At 34.2% G+C, this 14,863-nt stretch overlaps 1 protein-coding gene across 4 annotated transcripts in view; it reads left to right on the top strand.

The window, feature by feature from the left end:
- Nucleotides 1–14,863, top strand: part of LOC115212982 (extended synaptotagmin-1-like) — a 184,703-nt gene that overhangs the window by 162,569 nt on the left and 7,271 nt on the right. For all 4 annotated transcript variants that reach the window (XM_036503669.1, XM_036503672.1, XM_036503671.1 and 1 more), the window contains 2 exons: nucleotides 8,502–8,554; nucleotides 13,712–13,823. In XM_036503669.1, coding sequence (XP_036359562.1) covers nucleotides 8,502–8,554; nucleotides 13,712–13,823 — 165 coding nt within the window. The remainder of the gene's footprint in view (nucleotides 1–8,501; nucleotides 8,555–13,711; nucleotides 13,824–14,863) is intronic.

Consider the following 14,863-nt stretch of genomic DNA (forward strand, 5'->3'; position numbering starts at 1 on the left):
CTTACTACTAATACTGTTTCTAGCACAACTGTTATCTCTGTTATTACTAATACTACTTCTACTATTCAACTAATCTGGTCTGGTTTGGCTTGAATTAGTAACATAGTTTCTCTTGAGCTTCAGATCTGTGTGTGCACCTTCAAATACTCACAGAAGCATGTACATACTCAGACTAAAACATAAAAAACACACTCATGCACTCACATGCAGACCATCGCATACATACACTTACTTGTGTGCACATGCACTCACACGTGTACTCAGTCATGTACACACATAGATACATACACACAGACATTCACATATATATGTGCACTCATTATGTACACATGCATTCACTTACACATGCTCTCACTTGCGTGCATACATGCACATACTCATGTACATATACGTTCTCTTGTCTACACATGCTATCACTTGCATACACATGCATTCATTCTCATGCACGTATTCATTTATCATTTTACATTCCAAGTTCAAATCCTGCCGGGGTCAACTTTGTCTTTCCTTGATCGCTCTGTCTTTTATTTAGACAGGATTACATTATCCAATGTGTCCTTCCTTTCCTAAGATAGTAGACTGTAATTCAAGGAGATTTTACTGCTATTTCTAGCAGTTTAAGTGAATGCATAGGGGATTCTTCATTGGATTATGGTACTTATTTTATGAATTGTGGAGAGACGAAGATCAAAGTTGATCCCAGTGAAATTTGAACATAGAGCATGAAGGAGTGACTAAATATTGTAAGGCATTAGTCCAGTGTTCTGCTGACTCTAATAATAATAATAACAAAAATCAAACAATCAAAAATTATTACATTTAAAGATAGCTTGCCTGGTAGTATTCTAGTGCCTATTGGTTAATGACTGATGCATGATAAACTTATCCCTCACCCTGTTGCTTCTATCACAGTTATATTTCTTTTTATCATGATACACTTACAGATTTGTAGATTTTCATTATCATTAAAAGCTCATCATTTCACAAATCAGAAAAATTCTTTGATATTATGCTTAACTCTGGTTTCTTACCTATTGGTTAAAGAGTGGGAAAGGGCTACAAAAATTATAGGTACTTACCCCAACCCTTCTGGAAAATCTAATAATAAAAATATACCCCCGACCCTTCTGGAAACTGTAATGATGAAAATTAAAAAGGTGAGAAAAATATTCCCTAAATAAGACTCGTCTTTTGCAAATAACATTGCTAGAGTCTTGATAATTATGTTGAACCTGGCCAAAGGGAACAACCTGCTGCTGCTAGAATTTTGGATTTAGGGTCTGAAGTAGGATAAACTTGCAAGGTGATTCAGTAAGATATTTGCTTTTGCGGTCTGCTTCAGACTTATTGATCACAAGTGAAACATGGAAGTTGTCTCCAGTTCTTTGACAGCTGTTTTATCTCTAGAACTTCACAATAGCATATTGAGTGTCCAGCTCACAATATAAAAGTAAGGGGTAAGTAGGCTCCAAATAAACCAAGTTTGTAACTCCAATTCAGTTCTCAGTAAGAGCTGTTCTTGGTAAAACTAGAAAGTGGGCTCTTCTGGCACTAAACAACAAATGCAACAACTCAAAGCTGTTTGAGCTGAGGTAATTGTCACATAGCCACTCAATCTGCTAGAAATAGCTGCCAGTTTCCTCAAACTATACCTTACAATCCTTGAAAATGGAAGGTCACATAAGATAAGTCTTAGATACACAGTATATAAATATACGACAGGATTACCATAGCTATGATCAATGATCAATGCCTTTGATCAAAGGTAGTCCTAGATACACAGTATATAAATATATGACAAGGCTACCATAGCTGGAATGCCTTGGATCATAGGTCTGCTCTTTCACAATTAAGCTAGAACTAAATAACAAACAATATTGTGGAGCTGGCCAGCAATTTTGTCATGGACATAGCACAAACATGTGTTTAATCTAAACATATATGATTAAATAAACTCATATAAAGTTCTTTTTAATATATTTGAGATACATCAGAGGTGGTCAGTTTTCCTAGTTTTGTAATTGTTGTTGTTGGAATGGTAAAGATGGTGCAGATTAGTTGGAAGTAGATGAGATGTTTTGTGAGTTGAATGTCTCACAATTCTCTGCCCAAGTCCCACCAGGGCCTACTTTATTCATCATTATTCTTTGATTTCAGATAGTTGAGATAATCTTCTTATTTCCTCACACTCTTTATAAAAGATATCTATTGCTTAGTCAAAAGAAATTTCTAATACACTTGTCGTAAATTATTTATAGTGTATGGCTCTGGGATATTTTTCTTCCTTTAGTGAAGTGTCTATAGTTTTTGTGAAATTATGTAAAATTTAGTTCCGTGTTTCTTTTGTTATTTTTAATTTTTTTAAAGTTCTATATTATTCCCATATCAGCTGTATTTTTTGACCAAAACAACATAGATTATATGGGGTTTTACTTGTACTCTAAATATATGATTCATCACAGATATTTGATGCCTCTTAAAATATGCAAAGTATCAAAGAAATATATGATGTATCATAAAAATGTGTATGTTATCATTAAAACATAATTCATCAGATAAATCAGTGATTCGTCATAAAAATGCGATTAATAATAATTCAGTCTTAAAAATTATGACCAAGTCATGCACTTTTACGGTGATCACCATCATTAAAATCTATGATTCATTATAATAATGAGATTCATTCATAAAAATGTACAATTTGTTTTTAAAAATATGATTCATTCATAAAAATGTGTCATTCATTCATAAAAAGTTGTGATTCATTAGAAATATTCAACAGATCATAGATATCTCATGCATTGTGAATATAATTCAGCCTATGAGCTCTCTTATTAAATATATGAATTTTAAAATTTATCCTTATTTTGTGCTATTTACCAAATATATCTATTTTACTTGAATAAGAATTAGTTGATGCCACTTTGATGTATAGTACCCTTTAAATCAGAGCACATGTTCTAGTCTTCAGTTTTTACATAGTTAGATATGTTGTTGTTTCACTTAAGTTTGTGTTATCTTCTTTTTTTTTTTTGCTCCCTCCTAGAAACTCTCTGGATGTGATAAAATGAGTGCCAGTCAAACAGTTAAACAGAATAAACCCTTTTGCCTAAATTTTAGTCCCAAGCCACTCCTAAGCTTCAATACCTATATCATTGTTTTTATTTTTGCTGTTCTTTATGAGTGTTTATATAGACTGGTTCATATAGCTGTCATTGTTTCACATCCCAGTGGCCAACTCACTGCAAGCTCATGAAACTAGCATCCAGTTATAGAATGTTTCTATTACTTATAACACTGAATTCTAGCTAGCTGTGGAACTCTTTATCTAGAATTGGGGTCCCTAAACGTTTTAGACTATTGACCCCTCATCAACCCCCAGGCATGTGCAAGAAAATAAATAAATAATAATTAAGCAGATGAATAATCCCATCAACAGTTACCCTCCCATCCTAGACATCGATATCGACCACTTTGGAAACCCCTGATCTAGAAAGAGGTTATTTAGGTACATTGATCTAATAATCCTGGATGATTTTTTTGTTAAGCAATATATATTGTGTGTTTGTGTGTGTGTGTGCATGTATTGTGTAAGGAAGAATCTTGTTCTATATTTAAGAGATGAGGAATTATGTACACTATTTACATTATTTACATTTGATGGATATTTGTCCTCATCTTGTATATTGTTAACACGTTTCAGCTGATATATCCTCCAGCCTTCGTCAGGTGTCTTGGGGACATTTCAAACCTAGATTCTCCTTCCTAAGGAATTTTTTGAGGAGGTGGTGGTGGTTGTTGTTGTTGTTGTTGTCGGCAGCGGCAGAGGCGTTATTGTTGTGCCAGTGGGCATATGGCATAGTGGTTAAGAGCACAGGCTACTAACCCCAAGATTCCGAGTTCGATTCCAAGCAGTGACCTGAATAATAATAATAACAACAACAACAACAACATCAAAAAATTCCTTAGGAATGAGAACCCAGGTTCGAAATTTCCCCAAGACACCTGATGAAGGTTGGAGGGTATATCAGCTGAAATGTTGTGTTAACAATAAACAAGATGAGGACAAATATCCGTCAAATGTAAATAATGTAGGAAGAATCTTGTTTAGTTATTATGACCACATAATTTATTAAGTTAAAATCCTACAAGTGTTGAATTCCTTTCCATCCTTCCAAGGTTGATGAAATAAGTACCAGTTCTATACTCAAGTCAATTTAATCTATTATTCTTTTTCTTTGTTTCACTGAAGTTTATAATGGTAAACAAATTTTCAAAAAGGAATGTGGCAGTTTAGTAAATCTCTTTCAAATAGCACTTAGCATTTTAATGGCAAATATTTTGCAAGGGAATACTGTGTCACTACAGACGGACTTTGGATAATATAGTTTAAGGTATACTGTCTAAAGTAAAGAGGGATTTGGATCAATGATAACTAATATCGATTTTATCTACACTTAGGATTTAAAATTGAATTATAAAAAGAAAAAACAATATTGCATATTGTTAAGGTGGTATGATGGCTAAAATTGTAAGCTAAATGCATTATAGTACATTCTGAGTTCAATGCATTATAGTACATTCGCTGTGTTGCCTATGTCTTCCATTCATCCTAGATCAATAAAATATGTATCTGGTATATAATGGGCATAATTCAGTAACTTTCTTCCCAATCTCCGCAAAACCTTATTTTGTAGTTTGTCAGAAAACACCAAAGCATGTTACAGAAGAGTGACATGCCAAGTGGTTGACATGATTAATATTATTTAGTTGACTCTCTGTTGTATTGTTGCTATGACTACAATATTGTTGTGGAAGTACTATGTGGTAATGCCGATATGTTTCTATGATATTATTTATCTAGGAAAATCTATATAGCATTGTTGCTATAAAGGTCTTCCTAAATGAGAAACTATAACATATGTATGAGTTCACACTTTAACAAGTAAATATGAAATAGAAATATGTATGACAGTGTTGTTATTAGTACAGACCATGTGGCATTGCTCTGTTTGTTGTTCTTTTTAGTTTCTAATATGTAAAATTTGTTGTTAATTGTCATTTCTTTTCTTTGACTTGTTTATCCTAATCAAGTTGTCTCATAGAGTGCAATTTAAAGATGTAAGAAGAACAGTTTGAGATAAAGTTAGACATGAACTAGACATAATATTTACTAAAACAGTTAATCCTTTCAAAAAAACCATGTGTCTATTTGACCAGTACTTAAATCTTGATTCTTATGGATGAGTGAGCAACCTTCATCAGGGAAGAACTCTAGTCTGTCACATGTTAACTTTCCTTGTTGTACTTATCTTTGATAATGAACTAAACTGAGCTGAAGTAAAGTAGTTGCTTTGTTTTGAGATACAAATTTTGACTCATAATCTATTAGCTGATAGTTTCATCAGTCTTAGCTACTCAGCCACTCCACCATTACTTTTGGGAAAACAAAATAAAGACCAGCTAGTTAACCCTTTCATTACTGTATTTATTTTGAGATGCTCTGTGTTTCTTTCAATTAATTTTAAATATAACAAAGACTTTAGTAAAAGAACTTAGTTATCATTAAGCTAGTTTTAGGAACATAGATTGTCACTAAGGTTTGGTGGAAGATTTTAATTCAATACTTATGAAAACAAGACATCTGTACTACAGAGCCAGAGGCGGTTTCAGGCGGGTTGGTATCAAAAGGGTTAAATAGGCATTAGTTCATTTCCCATTGCAGACATCACATTATGTCTCTGAGCAAGACACTTAAATATACATAATCTCATTTACTAAGTTATCAGAAATAGGTACTGAGTTTTTTTTAGAGTAATACAAGAAAGGTTAGCATTCTAACCAAGAGGAGATAGATCTATCTATCATCCACTTCATGCTTTAGCAAGTAGAATTAAGCACTGGTCTAATTGACTATTGTGATTCATGAAAATGTTAACTTTATTTACCTGGTGATTGATTAAGATAATTTTACTAAATGTGTCTTACTCTATGCCTGCTTGCTTACTAATCTGAAACATTCTTTCCTGTTCTTACTGCTTCTAATGAACAGTTAACATCCACCATCCACAAAACTAATTGCATAAATGGATTATTAAATTTCAAGGAGCCAAGTATACCAGTTGTCAAATAAAAAAAAAACCTCATCAGCATCATCATTTAGCGTCTGAAAATATATTTTTCAAATACTATGAAATTTTGTCCCTTCCAAATTATTGCTTGTTTTATGTATAACATATATGACAGTAACTCTCTTGCTGTTTTTCTCCCATTTTATTTTTAGTTGTTACCATATATTTCCTTTTTTATTTTTTATTTATTTATCTATTTATTTTTTTTTTTTTGTGAAATTGATTAGAGAATGGGAAAATAAACACTGAAACAACAATGGTAACAGGATAACTAATGTGAATCAGCATTTTTGAATGAATAGACAAATTATATTACATGTATTCAGTTCTCTTTCACACATTTGTACATCCAAATGCGGACACACACACTCACATATATCAGCAGTATCTAGTTTCCCATTCTTGCAAGAAGTCAAATGAAATTCATTAAGGCAGATTTTGCATAGCCTGATTTGTTTTTTCCTGTCATCAATCTTCTCTTGTTTTCATGTTAGATAATATTTTCACTAGTCCTTCAACCATGGGCAGCAGAGTGGTTGGACTGGATTTCACAGAGGATTGTAAATGAATGACATAGCTTGTATGATGGTAACATTTATTTACAATTAGTGTTTCCTTGTCAAGGCAAGCAGAACACTCAGCATATGTCAATGGTATGCTGTTACTCTGCGAACAAGAAATCTCTAAATGGTTGCTAAACTCGCTAAAAATAGCAACCAATTTCCCACAAATCATGCCTTACCATCTTAAATAAAGCAGAGTACAATAGACAGCATGGTCTTTCATATATGAAAAGACAAGAGAGCCACTACTGGAACACCTTTGATCATAGATCTATTTGATTTGGGATTATCTGGGTTCAAACAACAACATTTAATTGACATTTTGTGTATTATCTACAAATATACTTCTGCTTCATTAAATATGAATATTATAGTGTTTATGTTTGAATTTACCATATGTTCATCTTACTGTGTACCAGAACCAAAAAGACTTCTGTGACTCAAGGTATAGACTATAGATCATACAGCTGTCATTGCTTTTGTTATTGTTATTTTTATAACCACTGTTGTATTTGATGTTACCAAAACTACTTGGAATGGTATATCATAAAATCTTCCCTAGATTTCCCCTGGGTTACACCACATATAATCTCTTGAATTTAGGAAGCATCTTTGCTGAATACACTATATACATTTCTATTTAAGGTTCTATTTCAAACACCCGCTTTGTATAATATGATGTTCTACAAGGATCTACTTTCTCGCCTACACTCATCTTCCCGACGAGTGTCCAGTTAAACCTCCCATTATGGCTAAAGCATTTTCCTTGCTATTTTGTTATTGCATCTGCCATGCAGTCACTAACTAAGCTGTTTATTATCAGCGCATTATAGTACATTATGAGTTTAAATGAGGCTGTGGAGTGGATGAAACACAGTGAGGTGCATTTCCGTTGTACCATAAAAAAATAATAAGGTACTGAGAAACTGAATTCCTTTCCAGTCTTACATTTCTGTCTCTCTTTCTCTCTGTGTTTGAGTTACTCTTTTAACTCAATACTAACTACTTGTTTTGGAGGAGTAAGTGCTTCTATAACTCATTGGTTGGTACTCTTTTCTAGCTAACTCCCATTTTCTCTTTTTCTTTTTCCATATACTTGTGTGTGTGCACATGAGTATATATATATATATATATATATATATATTATATATACTTTGTGTTTCTAACTTTCAGTCTGCATTTCTCTTCAACGAGCCTCTTGTCTCTAGATCAGGTGTCGGCCACTTTTTTTGTTATGGCTCAGTTTTGATTTTCTTTTTAACATTCTTCCATGAACTACATGCAAATTATATCATATCTTGAATATAAAAAAATCTTTGTGTAGCCCTCATTTCATCAATAGCAATGCTTCTTATGTAAATAAAAATTAAACTAATCACAATGCAGAAGACCATCAGAAAATGCTATCAACTGCTCACCGGTTCACAAATACATTAAATTTTGAACAATGTTTGCAAAAGGCCTAATGTCCACAGAGTACATCACAATGGTTCACTTTTGGGCTATGGCCCACCTCTTGCCAACCCCTATTCTAGACCGATGCAAACTCTGTTATTCGCCCGTCACATGAAACCATCACAAAATTCATACTGTAACTTCACTTTCATATCTAATTGGCTGTGACAGATTGATAGCTTCATTCATATCTCAAAAATATGTTATTTTTTATCCTTATTGTTTCAACATCAATCAGTTATATTCACTTGATATTATTTCATGGTTCTCTTTGTGTATAATTTTTTTGTTATCTGTTTCATATTGCGACTAATATAACATATATTGATATATTATATTTCCTTTGATTTAGAATTAACTCTATTGGACCTGCTTGCTACCCACCTGAAGATGGCAGCTCACTTGGTATGTGATATCTCTATTACTCATACAAACACACATGCATATATATATATATGATGTTTGCTTTTGATGTTCTCCTTTGTAAAATGAATAAATAATGTAACATTGTAATATCCGTAAGTTGATGTACAAGCTGAATTTGTTTCTCCATTTTCTTATTTGTATTATAAATTTACAGTAAAATATTTTTTTACCTTCACCCATTTAATACAATAAATGAATTAATTGCATTGCAATTAAAAACATTTGTGGATTAAGAATTTGGGTACTTTACCAACAGTATATTGGATAACTGATATCACATAGTGAGTTACATTCATAGCCCCTGTCTTACTTTGTGCTATATATATATATATATATATATATATATATATATATATCAGAAATAATTACAATTCAGTTGAATTAGGTACTTAAGTTGAGGCACCAAGTCAGTCCGGTGTTATCTGCCCAGCTTGAAGTAAGGTGAATAAAAAGCAAATAAGTAACAAGGATGTCAAGATTATAGTGCATTACAGCCATTTCAGGTGGCTCCATTTAATCGAACAATGCAAGCATTACATCAATTTGAAATACACCACCATCTTCGGATACATGCATCTGAAGATGGTGGTGTATTTCAAATTGATGTAATGCTTGCATTGTTTGATTAAATGGAGCCACCTGAAACGGTTGTAATGCACTATAATCTTGACATCCTTATTACTTATTGCTTTATATATATATATATATATATATATATATATATATGAGAGAGAGAGAGAACTGAAAAGAATTTTGTTGCATAATATTAATTAATTAATTAAATAGTTAGCCCTCAACATTCTTATCAGATCTTAAAGTTGATGAATCTCTTTGGATTTACAGTTTGAGATTCCCATCTTCCTTACATGACATTCTGTTAGCCAGGTCTTTTTTGTATGGAGGGCTGCTTGAGGTATTCACTTGGATTTTTTCAAACCGTTTTCTATCACTATAGGATTGCTCAATACTTTTATGTAGAGTATTATTATTTCATTATATATTATTTTAATATATCTACTCTAGGATTTTAATGAACCTAGACAGATATTTTGTGTTAAAAGTGTGGTATTTCACTGATGAATAGCTGTACATAAAAAACTGAATAGTTGTTTTCTACATTGTGTTTTTCCCTTTTTGTTACAGGCTATCTCTAATATCTTTATATTGTGATTTTCCTTCCTTATTACTAATACCAATTTGAGCTAATGAAGAATTTTCTAGAAACGGCTGCTAAATCTCCTTCATTCCCAATAACACCCTGCCATCTTAACACTTTTATGACTATATTTCTAATACCTTCAAATCTGATTGGTTATCTTTAGAGGCTATGCATATTTTTTTTTAATGCTTAGAAATTAAATTCAATGAAAATATATGAAGTCATAGATACTATCAATAATTCATTCCCTTACAATCTTTGGTCTCTTAGTTAAATCAGTTACTCTTCAGTTACCTGTTAGTAAATCATCTACATCTCTTTATCTGAAGGATGTCTGGGAAAACCCAGCATGTGGAGACGGTCATTCCGAGGTATGTATTTTCAGTTAGGACTATAGAACAAACACTGTAGTACATAGTTTTACAGTTACCTCTGTCTAGCACCTGCTCTAACCAACATAATCCTTTTACTAACACTTTATTTTTTCATGTTCAATCATTTTTTTTAGACAATCATTAATAGGCAAAACAACTCCAACACCATCAGCTACTTTTCTTTTTTCAGTGGAGATCCTCCATTCCCCAAATAGTCTTTAGCATCACTCATAATCTCTGTTCCATTTGACATCCTGTTGATACCAAGCATGTTGTATCTGATGTTCCCAAACCTTTTGGAACAGAGTAGCACAGAATTCTTAAGATAAAACACATTATGTCTTCCACCCATATCTAGAGCTTTTTTGCTAAGCACATTGTATCCTTTTGTTTTGAAAACATTTCAAATACCCACCTTGTACGCCCTAGTATCCTGCAAATATGCACCATCTCAACTACACACTTCCTCTTCATGAGCTATTAGTTACCACTTTATCCCATAGACAAACTCTACAGCTACCCTTTTTTCGAATCATATTTTGTCTCTCTTCTTGTCAGTTTCATCTTCTGGTATATGTTAAACATCATTATCAGTTTAGACAAAATAACAATTATAACTAGATACCTGCTTTAACCATCACCTTCATTACTTCATCAAATAATATTTCTTAAACCAAAGCAGAAAATACTTCATATCAAATAAACAAGGGTGTTGTTGACTAAGATAATCTTGAACCAGAAAAATGGGCAATGATTTTTAAAAAAGTGCGTTACAGACTTTTGTAAGGTTGTAATTTTTTTTACTATTAACTGCAGTCCATCAAGAATGTAATCTTTGCGTGTATAGGGTGACAAGCCCTTAAGGAATTTCACTGAGCGTTTGAAACTCAGTAGCTACACTCAACTCTGTTTAGCCAGCATGCTAATGCAGTTGCGCAGGAGATGGTACTGCAGGTGAGAGGTTGTTACCAGATGGAGCCAGTGGCAGATGAGCTGTTCTGAAGTAGGAATAGCTAAAAACCCTATTAAAGGTACTGTCTCATTCTGATGCCACATACCTCTTCAACTTTTTCACATAGCCATGTCTGAACCTTATATCATCATCATTATTTTCTCTTCTACTTTTCCATGCTTGCATGGATTGGACAGAGTTTATTGAGGCAGATTTTCTACAGCCAGCCACCCTTCCTGTCACCATATATATATATATATATATATCAAAGGTAGAACAGAAAATATACAACAAATGGAAACCATCAAAACACATCATGTGCAAAAAAGGATGGTAGCGGGACAACGGCAAACAGGACAAAACGAGATACAAGGATCATTCACAGCCAATTGCCTCTTCAGTTGGAGTCCAGAATGTCCATATAGTTTCACCCACATATCTCCGATACTACTCAAAACCAACTCGACCAGGGACTTAAGCTAAAAGCATTAAGCCTCTGGGCAAGGCAAACGAATGTACATATACGAAAACATATAAGTAAACAACAGAAAGGGTCTTTCGACTATCAGACGAGTGTAGCACAAGGAAAATGGAAATGGAAAAATCTTAACAGACCAGGCGGCAGGACAGAACAGAATAGACGCAACTGATCTCAAAGGTGGCCGGCCGAAAAAGGACCACAGTGCCTGAACCGGACAGCAATCACGTGGTAGGGGAGGGGAGGAATTGTAGAGGGCAGAAGGACTATAGGTAGATGGATGGATATTATCATCATCATCCTCATTTAATGTCTGTTTTCCATTCTGGCATGGGTTGGATGCATTGACAGGAAGTGACTATTCAGAAGACTACGCCAAGCTCTATTGTCTGCTTTGGCTTGGTTTCTGTGGTTGGATACCCTTTGCTAATGCCAACCATTTTACAGAGTGTACTGGGTACTTTTTATGTGGCATCAGCAGCTGTGAGGTCACCAAGTAACTTGCAAGACAGACCCCTCATTTGGTGGGGAGAAGTACTGAGGGACAAAAAAAATGTCTGGCATTACAGGAGAAACATAGCTACCTCAAGTAGAAAAAGGGAGAAGGTGAAGATGTAACAGGGCGATTTTAGGTGTATAAAGTGAAGTGGATCAGACACTGAGGAAGGTGAGCAGGTGGGTCAGTTCACAAGCTTGTGAAAGGAGAGCAGGAGCTGATGGAGAGTGAGGAATGTCATGAGTGAGCACAGGTAGAGAAAAGGGGTATTAGAAGGCTATATTGTGGGAAAGTGATTCAGCAGAGATATATTTTGTGTAGGGAGAACAGAGGGAAGGGACCATGGACATAAGGGACACATCCTCATGACCTGGATTTTACTTAAGTGAGTGGGTCTTCTCAAGCACAGCAAATTACCAATTGTCTCATTCTTCTGTCATGTCCTCTGTGCAATTTGGCATCTAAATATCATTTCTCACCACTTCATCGTGGGACTTCCTCTTCCACAGATTCCCTCTACATTCAGAGTTTGGCATTTCTTTATGCAGCTGTCCTCATCCATATGCATCACATGACTCATACCAGTGCAGTCTTCTCTCTTGCACTCTACAACTGAGACCTCTTATACTCAGTTTTTTCTCAAAACATTTACACTTTGCCATACATGCACACTGACAATGCACATCCAGCATATATATATAAAACAAAGTATGTTGTCATTAAGTTTGATATATCTTGTTTATTTCAAAAATGATATATTCCATGCAAAATTAATATGTATCTAAATACCTGGATTCTATATATATATATATATATATATATATATATAATTTGTAATACAAAGAATGTTATATCTGCAAATCAACAACCAAGATATATTAAAATAGATATATTTAAGATCATGATTTTTGAACATGCTTCATTTGGATCCATCAGGGAGATTATAAGAAATTAACTCATATTGGCTTGTAAATGTAAACTTTAAAACAATGAACAGGGTATATCACACACACATTCATATATGCACACACACACACACACACACACACACACACATTAGTCAAACATTAATTTAAAGATTAATCTAATTAACTTAATTTGAAAAAGTTACATGTTTCAGCTACATAGCATAGCCTTGATCAGACAGTCTGTAGATGGTTACATAACTGAAACTTCCAAGCAGATGTCAACCTGACATGTGCCATCAGTAATTACTCAAGGTAGGCAGTTGGTGACATTTATGTTGTAAAACATACAAAAAATAAGTGAAACACAGTCACACGACTGAGTTGTAGGCAGATTTACTTCTGCCTCTATAGCGCGTAAAGAAAACATTGTTGTAGGAATGTACGCAGCATGTGTACTACAGCGGTTCTACGCATAGCTTTAATACTGACATTGAAAGTTAGGGGCAAATTATGCCTGCCTAATCTAAAAACAAATAAAATATTTTGTATTTTATGCATAATAATCAGAGTAATCTTCATAATTTTATTGACTTAGGTGTATATTTTGCCATAAAAGGAAAATATTACTATCGATCTATTTTATTCAGGGTAGGCACTGCCTATCCAGGTGGCATGTCCTTGCTTATGGAAATAGAATGTTGTGTGTGTGTGTGTGTGTGCCTGCCTATATGCTTTCATTGTCCTCAATTCTTATTGTTATTTATTTCAGATGGCAGTATATTATCTGCAGACAAGTACTACAGTGTAAGTGGCACAGTAGTGCAGGGACGTCACCTAATGTTGCTAGAAGGAGATGTTTACTGTAAAGTCAGGTTGCAAACGTATGTATTTTTATTTCTACGTAATTTAGACATTACCTATCTATGTGTCTCTCACTTGCTTTCTATCTCTTGAGTAAAATCATAATTAACTGACCCTCTTGTATGTTCTTTTACTCAAAGCCAGGAACTTTTCAGCATGTAATCGTGTACCATTTTTGGCATCCTTGTTTTCGTATACATTCGCTTGCTTTCTTCCAAAGAATCTAGTGCTCTTAGCTTAGATTTTTTTGGGGCCGGTCAGATTGGAGCAGTCTCAAATGTAACCAGCCAAAACTGTAACGATGATCTGGAACTTGGCTGATGATTGAAAGCTCTGAATGACCCATCGTTGTTTTTTTACCTGTCCTTTTTTGTATCGTCTAACTGTCCGGATGTTTTGTTGTCACCTGTTACGTTCTTGTTCCATTTTTTGTTTTGTTTTTTTATATATACATATAGCGGCATGCATACACATTTGGTCACCTGTGGGTGAGTATATATATAAATATATATATCTAAATTTTGTATGATCCTTTTCTCTTTCTTTTAGCCCCCCCTTCACACTTTCTTTATTCTTTCCACTTTCCCATTGAAACTTGACCACTGATGGTTTTGATTTCTTCTGCACAGTCCATCAGAAATCCTGTCTGCTAATGCCATTGCCCAATAGTGGCACACTGCAAAATGCAGACAGTTTGGGAAGAGCCAGTAACAGCTAGGTGACAGGTGCAAAAAGTGGCAGACAAGCTGTTGTGAAAAGCAATTGGTCAAACTCTACAAAAAGTACTATTCCTTCCTGACATCCCATATCTCATAAGCTAGTACTGTACCAAAGTTAGAAATATGTATTGCAGTATGTAGTTAAGGTGGCAAGCTGGTAGAAATGTTAGCTTCTGGGCGAAATGCTTAGCAGTATTTCGTCTGTCTTTATGTTCTGAGTTCAAATTCCACCAAGGTCGACTTTGCTTTTCATCCTTTTGGGGTCGATAAATTAAGTACCAGTTGCGTACTAGGGTCTATCTAATCAACTGGCCCCCTCCCTCAAAAATTCCAGGCCTTGT

The sequence above is a fragment of the Octopus sinensis genome, linkage group LG6 (genome assembly GCF_006345805.1).
Source record: "Octopus sinensis linkage group LG6, ASM634580v1, whole genome shotgun sequence".
In the NCBI taxonomy this organism is placed as follows: domain Eukaryota; kingdom Metazoa; phylum Mollusca; class Cephalopoda; order Octopoda; family Octopodidae; genus Octopus; species Octopus sinensis.